The 19,981-nt window shown below is 41.5% G+C and overlaps 2 protein-coding genes across 2 annotated transcripts; one reads left to right on the forward strand and one right to left on the reverse strand.

The window, feature by feature from the left end:
* Window positions 1-2,062: 2,062 nt before the first annotated feature.
* LOC128114680 (putative sperm motility kinase W) lies at window positions 2,063-3,229 on the reverse strand. Its single transcript, XM_052744868.1, has one exon. It carries the CDS (start codon window positions 3,227-3,229, stop codon window positions 2,063-2,065), a length of 1,167 nt encoding a protein of 388 aa, XP_052600828.1.
* A 14,300-nt stretch (window positions 3,230-17,529) lies between these two features.
* Window positions 17,530-18,642, forward strand: LOC128114687 (putative sperm motility kinase W). The gene has a single exon (XM_052744874.1). The coding sequence runs from the start codon at window positions 17,530-17,532 to the stop codon at window positions 18,640-18,642; it is 1,113 nt and encodes a 370-aa protein (XP_052600834.1).
* Window positions 18,643-19,981: the final 1,339 nt, after the last annotated feature.

Genomic DNA, 19,981 nt, shown 5'->3' on the forward strand with positions numbered 1-19,981 from the left:
CTGATGCACTTGCTCATATAATCCCTTGCTCATAGAATTTTCTGTCTTTGACTAGACTTCTGAAGCTTTGCATGATGTTTGGCCTTGTATCTCGGCATCTGCTTCCATCAGTCATTGCAGAAAAGCTCTGTGATGACAGGGTATTCACCGATCTGATCACTGAGGCAAGCCGGTTTACTTCAGGCCCCCTCTCCACTATTTCTAGTAGTCCAAGCTGGGGTCATCCTTGGGGATTCCTGGCAACTTCCCTATCCTGGGTTTCTCCCTACCCCATGATATCTCCCACTATCATGGGACCTCTTTCATTGCTTTCCCACTCTATCCCTGTTCCAGCTCAAACATCCCATTCCCTTATGTTCTCATCCCCTATCCCCTACCCTCCATTTCCCACCTCTTATCCCCAGTTTACTTATGGAGATCTCATCTATTTTCCCTTTCCCGAGCAATCCATGCATCCCTCTTTGGGTCTTCCTTGTTAGCTAGCTTCTCTGGATGTGTGGGTTGTTGTCTGGTTATCCTTTGCTTTACATCTACTATCCACTTATGAGTGGGTACATACCATGTTTGTCTTTCTGAGTCTGGGTTGCCTCACTCAGGATGATATTTTCTAGTTCCATCAAATTTCATGATGTCATTGTTTTTCTCTGCTGAGTAGTACTCCATTGTGTATATGTACCATATGAGTTCATCCATTCTTCATTTGGGGGCATCTACTTTGTTTCCAGGTTCTGGCTAATATGAAAAACACTGCTATGAACATAGTTGAGCATGTGTCCCTGTGGTATGATTGAGCATTCTTTGGGTGTGTGCCTAAGAGTGGTAGAGTTGTGTCTTGAGGAAGACTGATTCCCAATTTTCTGAGAAATCACCACACTGATTTCCAGAGGGGCTGTACAAGTTTACACTGCCACTAACAGTGAAGGAGTGTTTCCCTTGCTCCACATCTGCTCCAACATAATTTGTCTGCAGTGCTTTTGATCTTAGCCATTCTGACAGGTGTATGATCATATCTCAGAGTTTTTTGATTTGCATTTCCCTGATGACTAAGGATCCTGAGCAGTTCCTTAAATGTCTTTTAGCTGTTTGAAATTCTTCCTTTAAGAATTCTCTGTTTAGCTCTATAGTTTGTTTTTTTAATTTGGATTGTTCATTATTTTTGATGTCTAGATTCTTGAGTTCATTATATATTTTGGAGATCAGCCCTCTGTCAGATGTGGGGTTGCTGAAAATCTACCTTTGAGTATGTGTGAAGGGTGTGTGTGTGTGTGTGTGTGTGTGTGTGTGTGTGTGTGTGTGTGTGTTGAGAAAGAGAGGAGAGAGAAGAGAGGGGTTAACTGTGCAGTAGGGGAGGGAATACCTAGCAAGACCTGGTACACAGACCTATATGCATATTTGGGGCTTTGTTTATAGAAAATGCGGGTACTGGGTAGGTCCTGAATGTTAGCAATGTGGAAGGCTTACAATTTATGGTTCTATACCAAGCAGGCTGTGACATCAAGTTTTATATATTCATACATTCATATTTGTGTTTGTGTGTGTGTGGCTTCGACTGTAGGGGAGATATACCTTGCAGGTGCCCTCTGAGATAGTATACTTGTCATTTACAAAAGGATATTTATTAAAATAACATAGTCAAGATACAATGGAGGTGGCCAAAGAACTGGGCCTCTTATGCAATGCACAGTCCTCTCATTTCTTTGTATCTTACACAGGAATTCAGGGCTCACAATGGAGTGGGCTTGGAACCAAAAAACAGTGCTCTCAGTGCATGGGAAATTCTCTTCTTCATCAGCTTCCAGCCTCTGAGTAGCCTGGACCCCAAGGATGTAGGTTCATCCTGGGGCTGGTCATTGGGCATATTGGGCCTCATGAATGGTTCCTCTGTGAAGAAGCCCATGATAAGAAACCTGTTGAGTGTTCCATCTGGGCTGATTCACCTGAGGAAAGTTCACCAGGCCGGTTGTCTACAGAATTTGCATTGACTGCAATGAATCCTATAGCACTGTTGATGACATTAGCCATCAGGACATCTCCTTGTGGGACAGTTTATTCTTCACAGGCTTTATTTTCTGTATCTGTTGAGCATTTGGTAGCTTTGGCATCTCCTGCCTCTTCCTTCCACACCCTCCTCATGAAAATGTCTGTTCCCTTCTCCTGTACTTGTTGGGAAGGCTGGTTCACTTGCTCTCCTCTTCAAGGGGAGAAGGGGGCGAACAGCACCTATAGGACTGTCATTTAACCAGGGCTTTTTATTTTGCTGATGGCTGTCTCCACAGCTCAGTTTGTATTTGAGGATATTGAAGGTTGCCGTTAAATTATTTGGTTGCCTGTGTTTTAGGGATGATACAATGTCTTCACAGGTATATCCCATGGTGCACATGGTCTCCACGACCCTGGGAAGGATTTCTTTAGCTGTAGGTGCTGCATGTTCTTTAATGTTGCCCAGCCATCCGCTTTTCTGGAGCTGACATATTGTTATTCTGTGCAGGGTGGGGACCATGAGTAATCGTGCAATGATGATTACACAGGGTTCTGACACGTTGTAGGGACAGGGAAACATTGTGGTGGTGATGAGCCTGTACATACGTTCATAGGTGGTTTCTTCATATGGAAATTTTCCTGTGACCAGCACATATAGGAGAACTCCCAAGCTCCACATATCCCCCGCCAGTCCATCATATGGTTTCCTTGCCAAAATCTCTGGAGCCAAGTAGACTAAGGTGCCACAGAATTCCTTCAACATCTGCCCCTCTGCCAGCTCTCTGGACATACCAAAGTCACAGAGCTTGACATTGCCAGCTCCGTCAATAAGGATATTTTCCAATTTAATATCACGATGGGCAATTCGTTTTTGGTGGAGAAAATGAACTCCTGAAACGACCTGTTGGAATATTGGTCTTACCTCATCCTCCTTTAGAAAGTATCTCTCCCTGATTAAATATTCCAGGTTTTTTCCTGCAATATACTCCATAATCACAAAAGTGGTTGAACTTGTGTCAATAACATGAAAAAAATGAACTATGTTTCTGTGTTCCACAGACTGAAGTATCTTTGCTTCAGTGTTGATGCGAGCCAGAGAATTCTTTTTCTTCTCCAGGACCTTGACAGCCACCTGTGTCTGTGTAGGAAGGTGGCAGGCAAGCTTCACCTCCCCATATGCACCAGAGCCTAGAGATGTTAAGATCCTGAAATCCTTTTCAAGGATGTTTTCTTCTGAGGGGCTGGCCATGATGTTCTGCTCAATTAGGACACTTTATCTTGTTGTCAATTCCTGGGACAAACAACACCAGAAACAATAGTTAATGCAATTTTAGGATGAATGTTTAGTGCTATGAATTCTGTCATGGAATGTGGGACATCCCAATCAATCTAATGATGCAGGTCAAGGACATAGAAACACTAGAACACAACCTCCAAGCACTAGATGAGGAATCATAGTAAAGGTCAAAGATGGAATTGCTGATGTATATGTGCAAAGGAACAGACTGAGATCAGAGATAGAGTGACTTGGTCATTTTTCAAGAATATATCCAAATGAAAATCCTGGCCCAAACTGATCAAGAGATTGAAGATACAAACTTATAGCGGGAGAAAAGAGGGGTTATGTCCTAACCAAACTACAGTCCAGAGGATCTGTCAGGGATGTTTCAACTCCTAGACCCCAGAAAATTAGAAAGTATGAAAGGAATACCTAGACGTGTGTGAATATTAAAATAAGATCAAAGAAAAGCACTTAAAGACTTGAGTCATAACCAACTGGTGTGGCTCGTAACAAATTAGCTTCAAGCCAAGTAGAGCCCAGGATTCTTGGATTCCCTGAATTTATCAAAACGTTGGAAAGTGCGAACAGTGTGCTGGGGAACTTGTTGGTCAACCTGACACAAACTAGAGTCCTCAGAGAGGAAGGGACCTCAGTTGATGACATGTCTTCATGAGATCCAGCTGTCTGTCATTCTCTCAACTAGTGACCAATGGGAGAGGCACTTGCCCATTGTGAGTGGTGCTATCCTTGGGCTGGTGGTCCTGGGTTCTATACAATCAGGCTGAGTAAGCCAGAGGTAGCAATCAAGTAAGCAGCAACCTTCCATGGCCTCTGCATCAGCTCCTGCCTCCCGGATCCTGCTGTTTGAGTTACTGTCCTGACTTTCTTAAGAAGAACAGCAATCTGGAAGTGTAAGCTGAATAAAACTTTTCCTCCCCAAATTTATTTTTGGTTTTTTGTTTGTTTGTTTTTCTGTTTGTTTGTTTCATTGTGGGTATGTTTTTTGTCATCGTGTTCTTTTTTGTTGTTTTTGGGTTTTATTTTGCAGCAATAGAAACCCTAATTAAGACAAACAAACACCAATGTTAAAGAAAACACTTCATGAAAGAGAAAGCAAAGAATGTATTCAAACTAATCTCAGTGCCTGTAGTACCCCGAGTCAACAACTAAATAAGCTCAATTAATAAAGACAGTACAAACTGCAGGGAGTGGTGACCCACACCTTTAATCCTGGCAGACAGATCTCTGTGAGTTCAAGGCCAGTCTGGGCTATAGAGTAAGTTCCAGGAAAGGTGCAAAGCTACACAGAGAAACCCTGTCTCAAAAAAACAAAAAACAAACAAACAAACAAACAAACTAAAAAACCTAAAATAGGAATATGTTGAGGTCCAGTTGATTAGAGAACTCCAAATCTATCAGGACCATTGTTCCATTCTCCCTGCAGGCAGTTCCCCTTATGGACTAGTATCTAGTATTCTTCATACTGCCTTTGTAATTTCACCACAAGCAACCAACCAATCATGGCTTGTCAGATTGTTTTTTCTCAGCTTCTATACTGTAACAGGGTCGTAGTTACTTTTATCATGGCTGTGATCAAGTCCCAGTGAGGAATCAATTCTAGGGAGGAAGGGTTTAGTTGCACATAGACTTTCAACAGACACAGAAGCTATGGGGCTGGGAACATCTTGTTCCTTGTAGATCTGGGTTGTTACATGGCTGGTGACTTGGCATTAGAAGTTCACTGTCTGCAGGGAGGTGGTGGCACAAGCCTTTAATCTCATTATTCGGAAGACAGAGGAGGTGGATCTCTGTGAGTTCAAGGCCAGCCTGGTCTATAGAGTGAGATCCAGGACAGGCAACAAAACTACACAGAGAAACCCTATCTTGAGAGAAAAAAAAAAAGTTCTCTGTCCACCAGTGACTTACTTTCTAGAAAGCTTCCCCTCTGTGGCTTCTACAACTTTCCAAGCAGCACTTGCTACTAGAAACCAAGTGCTCAAAAGGCCTGAGATAAGGTCAACAAACCTCTGTGGTAGTTTGAATGAGAAATGTCCTTACAGTCTGGTCATTTAACCACCAGTTTTTGGCCTATTTGGGAAAAGTCAGGGGGTAGAGCCTTGTTTATTGTATTAATTAGAGTTCACAATAACAACAGAGTAATTGATACAATGATTCAATCTCTCTCTCCTCTTCTCTCTCTCTCTCTCTCTCTCTCTCTCTCTCTCTCTCTCTCTCTCTCTCTCTCTCTCTCTGTCTCTTCTGGAGTTTATTGGAATTACTTACAGGCAGCAGTCCAGCTAATCCAACAATGGGTGACTGTGAACTGAAAGTCCCTGAATCCAGAAGAGGCTTGGTCCACAATGCTGGATCTCTCCGCTGGTCTTCAGTATATGCTGGAATCTCAAATAAGTAGGCTCTAATTCCACTGAAAGAATGGGCTTGTTAACAAGGTGAGGGCAAGGGAGAAATGAGCAAAAGCCTCCTTTTTCCACGTCCTTATATAGTCTTAGTGCAGAAGGTGTGGCCGAAATTACAGGTGTGTCTTCTGGCCTCAAGATCTGGTTTAAAGGTGTGTGTCTTCCCACCAGAGATCCTCTTTAAAGATAGTTGTTTCCCTCCTCTTCATCCAGAAGAAACCAAGCAGAAATTAGTCTCTCACAGGTGTGCCCTCCATTTCTGGACTGTGGTTCATTCCAGATGCAGTCAAGTTGACAACCAAACAACCAAAAATAGCCATCACAGTGGCAAAAGTCCATCACTGGGATTGTCCTTGTGATTAAGGACATTAACTAGCCTAGCCTTGTCCATTAGCTCTCTCTGCTTCCTGTTTTAATTTGAAGATGTGAGGCTTTCAGCTTCCCACTCAGGCCCTTAAGGACATTGGAAAACTGCATCCTGACATACAGTATATTATTGTGTCCTGTCAGCTTTTCATGTAAATATTCAATGCAATTAGTCATTGATCAAGTTTCTTTTTCTTTTTTGTTTTGTTTTTAGAAAGAACCTTTCTCTTTGTAACAGCTCTGGTTATCCTGGACCTCCATTTATAAACCAGGTTGGCCTTGAAGTCCAGAGATCTGCCTGCCTCTGCCTTGAGAATGCTGGGATTAAAGCCCACAGCCATTCCCAAGGGGCAGTTTCTGTTTTCTTTTGACGTAAATACTGTACCACCACTGGGAATCTTCTCGGATATCCTCCTGTTGCCCAGAGTCAAGGTGGTCTTGGCAGGATTTTGGGGTAGGGGTGTGGGTGGAAAGTTCCTTGTTAATTCCAGGCTGCCACCCACCTCTCTTTCCTTGATGTTGTCCTCCTCACCTTGATGTTGGCCTCCTCAAGGCTTGCCAGGCTCTACTTTTATGCTTTTAGCCTGCAGGCAGCACCACTGTCCCACCCCCACCCCTGCTACCACTAGGTGGGCCTCCCAGCAGGGCAAGCAGTGCTGGCTGCAGTCACAGCAGCCCCAAGTTAGGGGCTGCCAGTGGACCTAGTGTTGTAATTTTAAATGGCAGGAGGAGTCACATCATACAACAGGGTCCCATGTAGGCTTCGGGCCTCCATCAGTCCTGCAGGACTTCAGAACATTTCTTTAAATGTTTCATATTCATTTAAGTTTTCTCTTTTAAAAATTCTGTTTAGGATCGATAACAAACTTCTGCCCTCCAGGGTTCTCCCATTGTGCTGTAAGCCTGTATTTAAGACCTCCTCCCATCCGGGCGGTGGTGGCACACGCCTTTAATCCCAGCACTGGGAGGCAGAGGCAGGTGGATCTCTGTGAGTTCGAGGCCAGCCTGGGCTACAGAGTGAGTTCCAGGAAAGGTGCAAAGCTACACAGTGAAACCCTGTCTCAAAAAACCCAAAATCAATCAATCAATCAATTAATTAATTAATTTAAAAAAATAGAAGAAAAATAAAAGGTGTGTACCACCACAGCCCAGGGACATTGGAAAAAAAAAATGAGAGGGAAAACAGGGGATCATAAGAAAAGAAAAAGACTGTCCAATAACAAACAAAAGAATAAACAATCCAAGATAAAAGTATGAAAAAAATTCTGTTTAGGTTGTACCCATTTTTAGGTGGATTGTTTGTTTTTTAATATCTAGTTAGTAAGTTCTATTGTGAATATTATCTCTCTGTTGGTTGTGTAGTTAGTGAAAATCTTATCCCATTCTGTGGGCTGCCACTGTGAATGACAGTGTCCTTTGATGTGCAGAAGCTTCTCAGTTGTTTCTGTTCATTGCCAGATTTGGGTATTTGTCAAATTCTGGCTTCAGAGGATGGGGTAGGAAGGATACCATCAGCTTTGGTACTCTGTAGTGATTGTAGGGATATGGAGGACAGGGCTGTAGCACAGTGTTAGAGCTTTTGTTTTCCACCCAGGACAAAATGAAAAAGACAAGAATTGTACAATTTCTTCCCCAAAATGTTGGAGGAATTTATCCTTGATGCTTTATCATACTTGAAGCCAGGCATGGTGGTATAAACTTTTCATACCACCCCTTGTGAGGCAGAGGCAGGTGAATTTCCAAGAGTTTTTGAGCAGCCTGTTCTACATAGCGAATCCCAGGCCAGCAAGGGCTAGTGAACTGGCTCAGCGGGTAAAGGTGCATGCTACCCAGCCTGTTGATTTGAGTTCAATCTCCAGAACTCTACATGGTTGAATGAGAGATCTGATTCCTACAAATTATCCTCTGACCTCCACCTGTGCACAATAGCTATTCCTCTCTCTGTCACTGTCTCTGTCTCTGTCTCTGTTTGTCTCCCTCTCTCTTATACACACACACACACACACACACACACACACACACACACACACACACACACGCACACACACATACACACACACACACACCAATTTTAAATATAAAAATTCAAGAAGGCTTGAACCTGAAGAATAACACCCAAGGTTTATGTCTTTTCTCCCCAGGTATACACATGCAGATAATCTGCATAAACACCACTGGGCATGCACCCATCCACACATGCACACACGTACTGTGTACAAGAAATTGGCATCTTAAGTCAGTGTGAACATCAAGACTGCAAGGCAGGGCACTTTCCCACTGGCTAAACATTTGAACAAAGTACAGCAACAGTTTTCTTTTCAGAAGTCCACTAAGATGAACTGCTGATAAAGTCAGTGACAAAAATGTAACCAAATCCACAGGTTAAAGAAAAATTCCTGAGGTAATTTATTTCTCTAAGAACAAAGAAATCTTTGCCAAGAAGAATAGAAATCTCAGAAACTACACAGGAAATACTGACAACTCAGACCATGTAAATATTTACACATTTTCATTTCAGGAGAGAAATTTTATAGCAAATTGTTTATGTCAAACTATAAAATCCATTCAACATGTGGTAATAACTGCCTGACCTTATAAATTACAAAGAATGTACATAAAGTGATAGGAAAAAGACAAATCACACAATAAGAAACTGTGAATCTTTTTAGTCAAGCTGTTGACAGTCAGTTGAATGTTTTAGTAGACTTTGAGGGAGGGCCTGCTGCTAAATGTCAGGCAGGGAAGGGCAGGGCAAATGGGTGGAAAACACTCAGGAGTGTCTTCCTTCTGTGAGTGACAGGCTGTGTAATGATAGGAATGTAATGTATTGGACCATAATTCATGGTCCCATAGAGCTCATTTCTCACAATCAGTTCCTAAAATCTGAGAAGGGCATGATGTACCATGGTAGAAATAACACAGGTCTCAGGGTTTGGTGCTCTCCCAGCCCTGCTCCTCACCATATGCTGGAGCAGAAAAAAGTGGCCCTGACTTCTGAGGTAAGGGGGATTGTCCCTTGGCATTTGACTTCTCCATGGAGGCCTATTCAATGTACTCGGGAATAAAGTAGAAACTGAGCCAAAGTCAGGATGTTTTATAAATGTATTTTTACGTGAAATTATTTTCATGTTGAACAAAAAAACAGAGAAGTTGGTCATTTTTAAAGGGAAAATTTGCATTTTATCTGTGTAAGAAGATATTATTTCATCATTATTATTGAAAAAAGTTTTTTTTCTCTCATACAATACATCCCTAGCAGAGTTTCCCCTCCCTATACTCCTCCCTGCTGGCCCCTCCCTGCCTTCTCCTCCAGACCCACTCCCCCTCCTTTTCCTCTTCAGAGATGAGCAGGCCTCCAAGGACAACAGCCAATCAGGACAAACCTTGAACATTAAGACAAGACAAAAGGCCTCGTATTAAGGCTGGACAAGACAACCCAATAGGATGAAGAGAGTCCCAAGAGCAGGCAAGGGAGTCACAGAAACACCTGCTCCCACTGTTAGGACCCCACAGAAGCACTAAGCTTACAACTATAACATATGTGCAGAGGACCTCATACAGACCCCTGCAGGCCTCTTGTTGCTGCTCCAGCATCTTTGAGCACATGTGAGCCCTGCAAATAAGTACTATTAAAAGCAGATAAAAGGATACATAATTACTAATAAAAACAAATTTATGGAAAGATACTCTTTTTCTTAGACATTAATGGCTTCTGTTTGAAAGGACCTTTGGTGCTCTTTGCAAATTTGATAGCAATTGCAAATTTATTGACCACCAACACTGGAGTGGGCTATGAATCAGGCACCATTCTCTATGCAGGACACATGCCCTGTCATTCCATTTACAGCACAGGCCTTGTTTGAAACGCATGTTCACAGAATTTCTTGACTATTAGGAGAGCACTTAAAGCACAGAGTTCATGTAATAGAATAAATAGTAATCATTCAAAAAACAGTTATGAGAGGTCTTGAGACAGTTAATTGGTCAGGGAATTTATGAATCAACATATTAAAGACAAGGTCTTTTAAATATAAAATAAAATAGACAATTTATAGGCTACAATATGCCAGATTGTAAGAGAATAGATAAATATCAAAAATATACACTTGGGGGAAAATTTCAATGAGAAGATTCACTGGAAAGGAATTTTCTTCCATGTAATATGTCTTTTGTTTGAATCTTTTTCTTACTTTCAATTTTTATTCAGTGCTAATAAATGTATTAGACTACGCAATTATGTTCATGAGGATTTTATTTCTACACTTCAGGGATTTTTTTAATTTAAATTTTTGTGGGCTTACGCATGTATGAGTGCACTCAGGCCAGAGCACATGGGTGGAGGTCAGAGGACAACTTACCAGTGTCTGTTTTCTCCTTCTGCCTTGGGGTTCTGGGAACCGAGCTCAGGCTGTTAGATTTGATGACAAGTGCTTAAACTTTATCCTGCCCAGAATCTTTGACTTTTGGATGTGAAGTTTACATTCCAGTTGGGGGTAGTGTTGTATCCCAGAAAGAATCATGCTCAGTGATTTTTGGGGTCTTGTTAATACATTCATAATTTTTGAATATTTTGAAGGACTTCCAGCACCATGTTAGTGTTTTGGTGAACTACTTCCTAGAGAAAACTTAGGGGTATGTGAAAATTGATGTAATTATCATATTCTCAAAAATACATAATCTTTTAAAATTTTATTAAGGATATAAAACATAATAGAAACTTTGAATTGTTTAATTTTTAAAAATTTCTCATCAGGGCTAGTGAGGTGGCAAAAGCAGATTGTATTGTCATTTTGACAATACTATTTTGAGTGCTTTTTTCCCCCTTTAGTAAACAAAGCAATCATTTAACAAATGTTTTATCAAAACTATTTTATCTTACTTTGACAGTAAAAGAACAGAGATGAATCTGTCTCAAATACACTAATAAGATGGAATGTAACATATTATGATTATGTGTCAACTTCGAAATATTTCTTTATAAGAATTGAAAGTTTTTTCTTTTAGTAAAAATAGATGTTTTCGTACAATATATTCTATTAGTTTCCCCTTCCCCAGCATATGTGTGTTTTGTGTGGGCCTTTTAATACAGGTGTCGCACACCCTTGAGTGTATAATGAAGACAGAGATCTGTGATGTCCAGTGTCCTCCTCTATCACTTTTCACCTAACTTTTGAGAAAGAGAATTTCACATAACCTGGAAGATACCATTATGCATAAACTGTCTGGCCAAGAGTCACTGTGGTATTCCTGTCTCTGTGCCCACCAATCCTAGGGCTACAGATACCTGCCACCATGCCTAGCTTTCTAAGTGGGTACAGATGATTTGAAATCAGGGACTCATGATTGTATATCCTCATCCATCTCTCTAGACTGCATCTTTCTGTAGATTCCTCTAACCTGTGGTGTTCATTAGCTTGACGCACCACGTTGATTGGTATGAACAGAATAATCAGTGGTTCATCTGGTGGGTCTTTGTTTTCTAGTTGGGGTGTGCTGAGAATCATTGCTTAGCAGAGACTTGGAATTGTCTCTAAGACACCAATAAACACTTTGTTTGTCATGCTCTACTTCATAAAAGCACAATCAAAGCTGGGAAGCTAGATGCTCAGTGGGTAGATGTGCCTTATGTCCAGCCCTGGGTCTGGTAAGAAGCACCAATAGCAAAGAGGCATTCAGTGTTTGTGTGCTTTTGTGTGTATGCCATTGTGTATGTGTGAGTGTGGTGTCTGTGTGTTTGTAATTGGTAGCAGGGTGAGGAACTCTAACACACTGGATGAGAGGTGTGATCCTCACCTAAACTTGGCTCAATCCATCTATTATCATTTTGACTATTTTAGTGACTTGTATTGTTTTGTGGTTTGGTGTACTTTGATGAATATTCCTAAATGGACACCCTATTTACCAGTATGGCATGAACTTAAAGAGCATGGCATGAACTTGAACAGCATGGCATAAAACCGAAAATACATGTCCTGTTCAATGTAATCAAATTGAAGACCAAGGCATAAAGCCGCACACCTATGGACACCAGACATTTGAGAGAGAAACCAAAAAAAAAAAAAAACCATACTGGAAATTAGACAACATCTTCAACTAATGCTACTGGTCAAACTGGATGGCTGAAAGTAGAAAAATCCAAATAGATGCATATTGATCAACCTGTACAAAACTCAACTGTAAATAGAAAATGATCTCACCATAAAAACAGATACACAGAACCTGATAGAAGATAAAATGGAGAAGAGCCTTGGAATCATTGGCACAGGAAAACTTTCTGAAGAGAACACTGTTAGTACACATACTAAGATCAACAATTAATAAATTGACCTCATGAAACTGAGAAGCTTCTTGACATCAAAGGACACTGTCCTTCAAAGTGTCAGCCTATAGAATGGGATAAGATTATCACTAACTACACATCCAACGGAGGGTAATATTCACAATGTATAAAGAAATCAGTAACTAGATATCAAAAGAAGAATACTCCATCTAAAAATGGGGTACAACCTAAACAGAAATTTCAAAGGAAGAAACTCAAATGAATGTGAAATACTTAAAGAAATGTTCTGAAGTCCTGCATGACTGATGGGAGTTCTGTAAGATGAATTGCTAAATGGTGTTATTAATAAAAAATCCTGAGCCAGATGTTGTGGTCAAAACTGAGAGATCAGAGAAGCACAAAGGTGCCACCCACATTCTGACTGCTAGCAAATCCTCAGCCAAAGAGAGAGCTACTTCCTGTATATTCACACGTATATGCCTTTCTGTATTCTGCCACCTTACTTCCTCACTCCTCCCAGCTACATCACTTCCTCTTTCCACACAACTCTATCACTTCCTGTCTGTCTGTACAGACCTCCAGACCTCTTTGGTTAACTAGCACTGGAATTAAAGGTGTGAGCCACCACACATGGCTCGGTTCTCAGTGTGGATTGAACTCACAGAGATCCAGATGATTCTCTGCCTCCTGAATGCTAGGATTAAAGGCGTGTACTATCACTGTCTGAGCTCTATGTTTAATGTATTGGCTGACTTTTTCCACTGATCCCCAGATAAGCTTTATTGAAGTGCACAAATAAAATATCACCACAGAGATCTAAGCAGCCTGATCAACTCTGGTGCTACCAGGGCACAGATCCAGTACTTTGAGTCCATCAACCCCAACAACTTCTCCATCTACAAGCTTCTGGAACACATGGAGGAGCTGGTCTTGCAGAAGCAGTTGTCAACCCTAAATAGTCCAGGTCCTAGGTGTACCTGCCAGATTCTAACTTGGGGCTGATGTGCTGTGGCTGCACTGCTTGCCCTGCTGGGAGACACATCTGGTAATGTTGTGGGGTGGAACAGGACAGTGGCACTTCCTGCTGGCTACAAGCATAAAGGTGAGCCTGGCAAGCCTTGGGGAGGCCAACATGAAGGAAAGAGAGGTGGGTGGCAGCCTGTAATTCACAGGAACGTTCAACCCACCACTCCCTATCCCAAAGACCTATCTAATCATAATCTCCCATGACTCTGGGCAACAGCAGGATATCTGAGATGAGTCCCAGTGCTGGTGCAGTGTTTATGATCCAAAAGAAAACAGATATTACCAGGTGGTGGTGGCTCTGGGCTTTAATCCTATCATTCTCAAGGCAGAGGCAGGTAGATCTCTTTGCAGTTCAAGGCCAACCTAGTTTCCAAATGAAGTTCTAGGATAACCAGAGCTGTTACTCAGAAACCTTCTCTCGAATAAACAAACCAAGAAAGAAAAGAAAAAAACAATATCAAACAAACTGGACCAATGACTAGTGTAATCCAATATTTGCATGTAAAGTTGACAGGAAACAATAATATACTGTGTGACATGCTGCATTTCTGAGAGGGAAGCTAAAAAGTTCACATCTTCAAATTAAATCAGAAAGCAGAGACAGTTAATGGAGAAGGCTAGGGTAGTTATTGTCCTTAATCTTAAGCACAATCCCTGGGATGAAGTTCTGCCACTGTGACGACTATTTTTTGGTTGTCAACTTGACTGCATCTGGAATGAACTACAGTGCAGAAATGGAGGGCACACTTGAGAGAGATTATTATTATTATTATCATTATTATTATTTGCTTAGTTTGTTTTGGATCAAGAGCAGGGAAACACTTATCTTTAATGAGGATCTCTAGGTGTTAAAACACACACCTTTAATCCAGATCTTGAGGCAAGAAGACACACCTTTAATTATGACCACACCTTGTGCAAGAAGACTATATAAGGACATGGAAGAAGGGGGATTTTGCTCATTTCTCCCTTGCCCTTGCCTTGTTACCAAGCCCATTCCTTCAGTGGAATTTGTTCCTACTTCTTTGGGATTCCAGCATATACCGAAGACTAGTCAAGAGATTCAGCTTTGTGGACCAAGCCTCTCGTGGATTCAGCGACTTTCAGTTCAAGTCACCCATTGTTGGATTAGCGGGACTGCAGCCGGTAAGTAATTCCAATAAACTCCATGGAGAGAGGAAGAAGGTGAATGAATCATTGTATAAGTTACTCTGTTGTTTTTGAGAACTCCATGGCTCTACCACCTTAGGTTTCTCAAATAGGCCAAAAACTGAGTGGGCAAATGCCCAGGCTGTAGGGAAAATTGTCATGCAAACTACCTTGGTGGTTTTGTTTACCTTATCTCAGGCCTTTTGAGCACTTGGTGTCCAGTAGCTAGTGTTGCTGGCAAAGTTGTGGAAGCCACAGAGGTGAAGCTTTCTAGGAATAAGTCACTGGTGGACAGAGAACTCCTAATGCAACGTCACAAGACACCTAAGAACACACCTCTATGAGGAACAAGATGTTCCCAGACCCATAGATTCTAGGTATGTTGAAAGCTGTAGTGCAAATTAACCGTTCCTCTCCAGTATTCAGATAAGTGGGCCTTGATAATAGCCATGGTAAAAATAACAAGGGCTCTCTTATGGTATAGAAGCTGAGAAAACAACAATCTGACAAGTCATGATTGGCTGGTTGGTTATGGTGAAATCACAAAGAGGCAGTATGAAGTATACTAGATATGTGTCCATAAGGGGCACTTGCCTGGAGCTGGCCCTTGTCCGTGTACATTGGAGTCACTGTTGGATGCCTACACAGCAGGGAGAATGGAACAATGGTCCTGATAGATTTACAGTACACTAATCAACTGGACCTCAATATAGTGAGGATGTTTCCAATTTTGTTGGTTTTGCATCCTGGGATTTATATTTACTGTTTGATATTAATATTTATAATGTTGGTTTTTGTTCTAGGGTTAATTTGTGCCTGTATTGTCCCATTCTTCATTATTTGTTACCCTATTTCATTTTGAAAATTAAGTCTCTTATTTCCATTTTGATTCATTTTACAGTATTTAAACATATTTAATTATATGCCACACATACCCAATTTGATTATATTATGTGATGATATATTGTGTCCCTTAGTAAAATTTTCTTGATGATCAGAGAAGATTAAAAGCCACTAGATTAAAAATAGAGACCAGGCAGTGGTGGTACACACCTTTACTCCTTGCACTCGGGAGGCAGAGATCTGTCTGGATCTCTGTGAGTGCAAAGCCACCCTGGACTACATGAGATTGAATCAGTCTAGGAGAGAAACAGAGCCAGGAAGTAGTAGCACAACCTTTAATCCAGTACTTGGGAATCAAATGCCTTTAATCCCAGCACTAGAGATCTAATGCCTTTGCTTGGGAAGCACATATGTCTTTAATTCCAGCACTAGTAAGGAAGTGATCTCTGGGAAGAGAAAAGTATATAAGGCATGAGGATACAGGAACTACAGCTTTTCAGGCTGAGGAGTCTTAGAGCTAAGACTTGGCAGTGGCTTGTTCCTTTGTCTCTCTGATCTTTTAGCATTTATTCCAAAATCTGTGCACGGGACTTTTGTTAAAAGACCTACTAGATTTCATACTACAATACATTTCCATGTATGCCTGTACTTTACCTTGATCATATTGCCCTGCACTATTTCAGTACCCCTACCACAGCATTGTGACTGATACTATGACTTTTTCTAGAGCTCAGCGTCCTCCTCCTTCCTCATGAACTAAAGGAGACAAAGTACATCCTATTTCTGTTTGTGGACCTGCTTTGTCTCACATAAAACTACATCTAGTTTTAGCTTTTTCCTTATAGCACAACAGAACACTAGTCAGGGTGCTGAATGTGGACCATTCGCCACACTATCCATATTCACTATGATGTTTTCCAATTTGATTGTTACTAATTTTACTTCTTTTTTTTCTGGAGCTGATGACAGAACCCAGGGCCTTGTGCTTTTTTTACAATCTATATTCTTCAAGGACAGCTGTTTGTACATTCTTTATTTGGTTGTGGCCTCAGGGTAATACCAGCACTGAGATCAGTTTGAATACATTCCTTAGCTTTCTTTTTCTGTAACATTATTGTTTGTCTTAATTTGGGTTTCTATTGCTGAAAAAAAAATTCATGACCGAACAACAAAGAAACAAAACAAAAACACAGAAAAATAAAGTTGGGAAGGAACAGGTTTATTCAGCTTATACTTTCAAGATTGTTGTTCATCTCCAATCAAAGCCAAGACAGCAACTCAAACAGAGCAGGCTGCTGGAGGCAGGAGATTTTGCAGAGGCCATGGAAGGGTGCTGCTTACTTGATTGCTACCCCTGGATTACTGAGCCTGCTTTTTATAGAACCCAGGACCATCAGTCCAGTAATAGCACCACTCACAGTGGGCAAGTGCCTCCCCCATTGGTCACTAGTTGAGAGAATGCCAGACAGCTGGATCTCATGGAGACATGTCATCAACTGAGGTCCCTTCCTCTCTGAGGACACTAGTTTGTGTCAGGTTGACCAGCAAGTCCCCCAGCATAGTGTTCACTCTTCTCCACAGTTTTGATAAATTCAGGGAATCCAAGAAGCCTGGGCTCTACTTGGCTTGAAGCCATTTTTGTTACCAACCACATCTGTGGCTTATGACTCAAGTTTTTAAGTGTTTTTCTTTTATCTTATATTAATAGTCACACACGTCTATATGTTCCTTTCATACTTTATAATTTCATGGGGTCTAATAGTTGAAACATCCCTGAAAGATCCTCAGGACTGTAGTTTGCTTGGGACATAACCTCTCATTTTCTCCCTTATAAGTTTTTATCTTCAATCTCTTGATCAGTTTGGGCCAGGATTTTTCATTTGGATACATTCTTGAAAAATGCCCAAATCATTCTATCTCTGATCTCAGACTTTTTCTTTGCACATGTACATCAGTAATTCCATATTTGATCTTTACTATGATTCCTCATCTAGTGCTTGGAGGTTGTGTTCTAGTATTTCTATGTCCTTGACCTGCATCATTAGATTTTTTTGGGATGTCCCACATTCCATGACAGAATTCATAGCACTAAACATCCATCCAAAAATTGCATTAACTATTCTCTTTCATGTTGTTTGTCCCAGGAATTGGCAACAAGATAAAGTGTCCTAATTGAGCAGAACATCATGGCCAGCCCCTCAGAAGAAAACATCCTTGAAAAGGATTTCAGGATCTTAACATCTCTAGCCTCTGGTGGATTTGGGGAGGTGAAGCTTGCCTGCCACCTTCCTACACATACACAGGTGGCTGTCAAGGTCCTGGAGAAGGAAAAGAATTCCCTGGCTCGCATCAACACTGAAGTAGAGATACTTCAATCTGTGGAACACAGAAACATAGTTCATTTCTTTCATGTTGTTGACACAAGTTCAACAACTTATCTGATCATGGAATATTTTTCAGGAAAGGACCTAGATATGTTCCTTGGGGATAGAGACTTTCTAAAGGAGGATGAGGTCAGACCAATATTCCAACAGGTCGTTTCAGGGGTTCATTTTCTCCATGAAAAACGAATTGCCCATCGTGATATTAAATTGGAAAATATCCTTATTGACGGAGCTGGCAATGTCAAGCTCTGTGACTTTGGTATGTCCAGACAGCTGGCAGAGGGGCAGATGTTGGAGGAATTTTGTGGCACCTTGGTCTATTTGGCTCCAGAGATTTTGGCAAGGAAACCCTACGATGGCCTGGAGGGAGATATGTGGAGCTTGGGAGTTCTCCTATATGTACTGGTCACAGGACAATTTCCATATGAAGAAACCACCTTTGAAGGTATGTACAGGGTCATCACCACCACAAAGTATCCCATTCCTTACCACTTGTCAAAACCCTGCATCATCCTCATTGAACAATTACTCATGGTCCCCAACCAGCACAGAATAACAATATGTCAGCTCCAGGAAAGACAATGGCTGGGCAACATTAAAGAACATGCAGCCCCTGAAACTAAGGAAATCCTTCCAAAGGTCATGGAGACCATGTGCACCCTGGGCTACACCCATGAGGAGATTGTATCATCTCTGAAACACAAGCAACCAAATAACTTAACGGCAACCTTCAATATCCTCAAATACAAACTGAGCTGTGGGGACAGCCATCAGCAGAATCAGGATCCCTGCTTAAATGATAACCCTCAAGGTGCCTTTCAGCTCCTTCTCCCCTTGAAGAGAAAAGCCAGTGAACCTGCTTTTCCAACAAGTAAAGGAGATGGGAAGAGACGCAAGATACACCATTCTCAATAGACACTCAAGGCAAGAAAAAAGACCTCTTCAGTTGAAGAAGTACAGAAGGTGGTGTCCTGATCGTGAATGTCATCAACAGTGCTGCAGGGCATATTGCAGTCAACATGAATTCTGTGGAGAGCCTGACTGGTGATCTCTCCTCAGGTGAATCAGCCCCTGATGGAACACACACATGGTTTCTGAACATAGGCTTCTCCACAGAGAACCATTTTTGGGGCCCAACAAGTCCAATGACCAGTGCCAAGATGAACCTACAACAACTGGATCCATGTCACTCGGGATGGAAGCTGATGAAGAAGACAATTTCCCATGCACTGAGAGTACTGTTTTCCATGCTCCAAGCCCACTTCATTGTGAGCCCTGAATCCCTGTGTAATCCACAATGAAATGAGAAGACTGTGCATTGCATAAAATGCCCAGTTCTTTGGCTGCCAATATGTTCTCCTCCATTGTATCTTGACTATGTTATTTTAATATTCTTTCATAAATCACAAACATAGTACCCCAGAGGTTACCTCCCAGGTATATCTCCCCTATAGTGAAAAGCACACACACACAAACACACACCTGAAAGCATGAATACATTCAATTTGGTGTCAGGGTCTGCTAGGTATACAACCATGAATTCCAAGACTTCCATATTGCTAATGTTCAGGACCTACCCGGTACCACATTTTCTACAAACAAAGCCCCAAATAAGCATATATGTCTGTGTATCAGGTCTTGCTAGGTATTCCCTCCCCCACTGCCATAGCAAAACCCCTCTCTTGTCTTTCCTCTCTCTCACTTTCTCTACACAGACACACACACACACACACACACACACACACACACACACACACACACACACACAAAGCTAGATTACAAGTCTCATTAGACATGTCCTGCTTACAAAATGATTGCCATACAAACTTTAGTTCACAGTCTCTTCTAGATAGTCTCTCGCTTATAGTAAAAACCCAACATATGCAAACAAATCTACATTTCAGGTGCCGTTACATAACACTTCTTTCCCAACTTTAGTCCCCATTATATACACACAATCAGTTGTTACAACCTACTACATAAACCCCTGCCTGCACATCATAGTCCCCACGTTCAAACCAGGGACATGTCATGTCCTGATATGTTTCTCTCTAATTAAGCTCCACAAACACATGCAGGGCTAGGTGTCAGGCACTGCACAGTAGCCCATGTCCTACATCCAAAGAACTACTATCACATGATAGGGTAGTTGCCAGGTCCTACTGTGCTTACCCTCTCAAACAGCTATAGCCCTCACACACAGGTGTGTTTCAGCTCCTGATAGGTGCAAATTTTTGTATAACAAAACCACACA

The sequence above is a fragment of the Peromyscus californicus genome, unplaced genomic scaffold (genome assembly GCF_007827085.1).
Source record: "Peromyscus californicus insignis strain IS unplaced genomic scaffold, ASM782708v3 Scaffold_19__1_contigs__length_69161282, whole genome shotgun sequence".
Lineage (NCBI taxonomy): Eukaryota > Metazoa > Chordata > Mammalia > Rodentia > Cricetidae > Peromyscus > Peromyscus californicus.

Coding starts and splice junctions, on each gene's coding strand:
- LOC128114680 (XM_052744868.1), bottom strand. CDS start 3,229: ATGGCCAGCCCCTCAGAAGAAAACATCCTTGAAAAGGATTTCAGGATC.
- LOC128114687 (XM_052744874.1), top strand. CDS start 17,530: ATGGCCAGCCCCTCAGAAGAAAACATCCTTGAAAAGGATTTCAGGATC.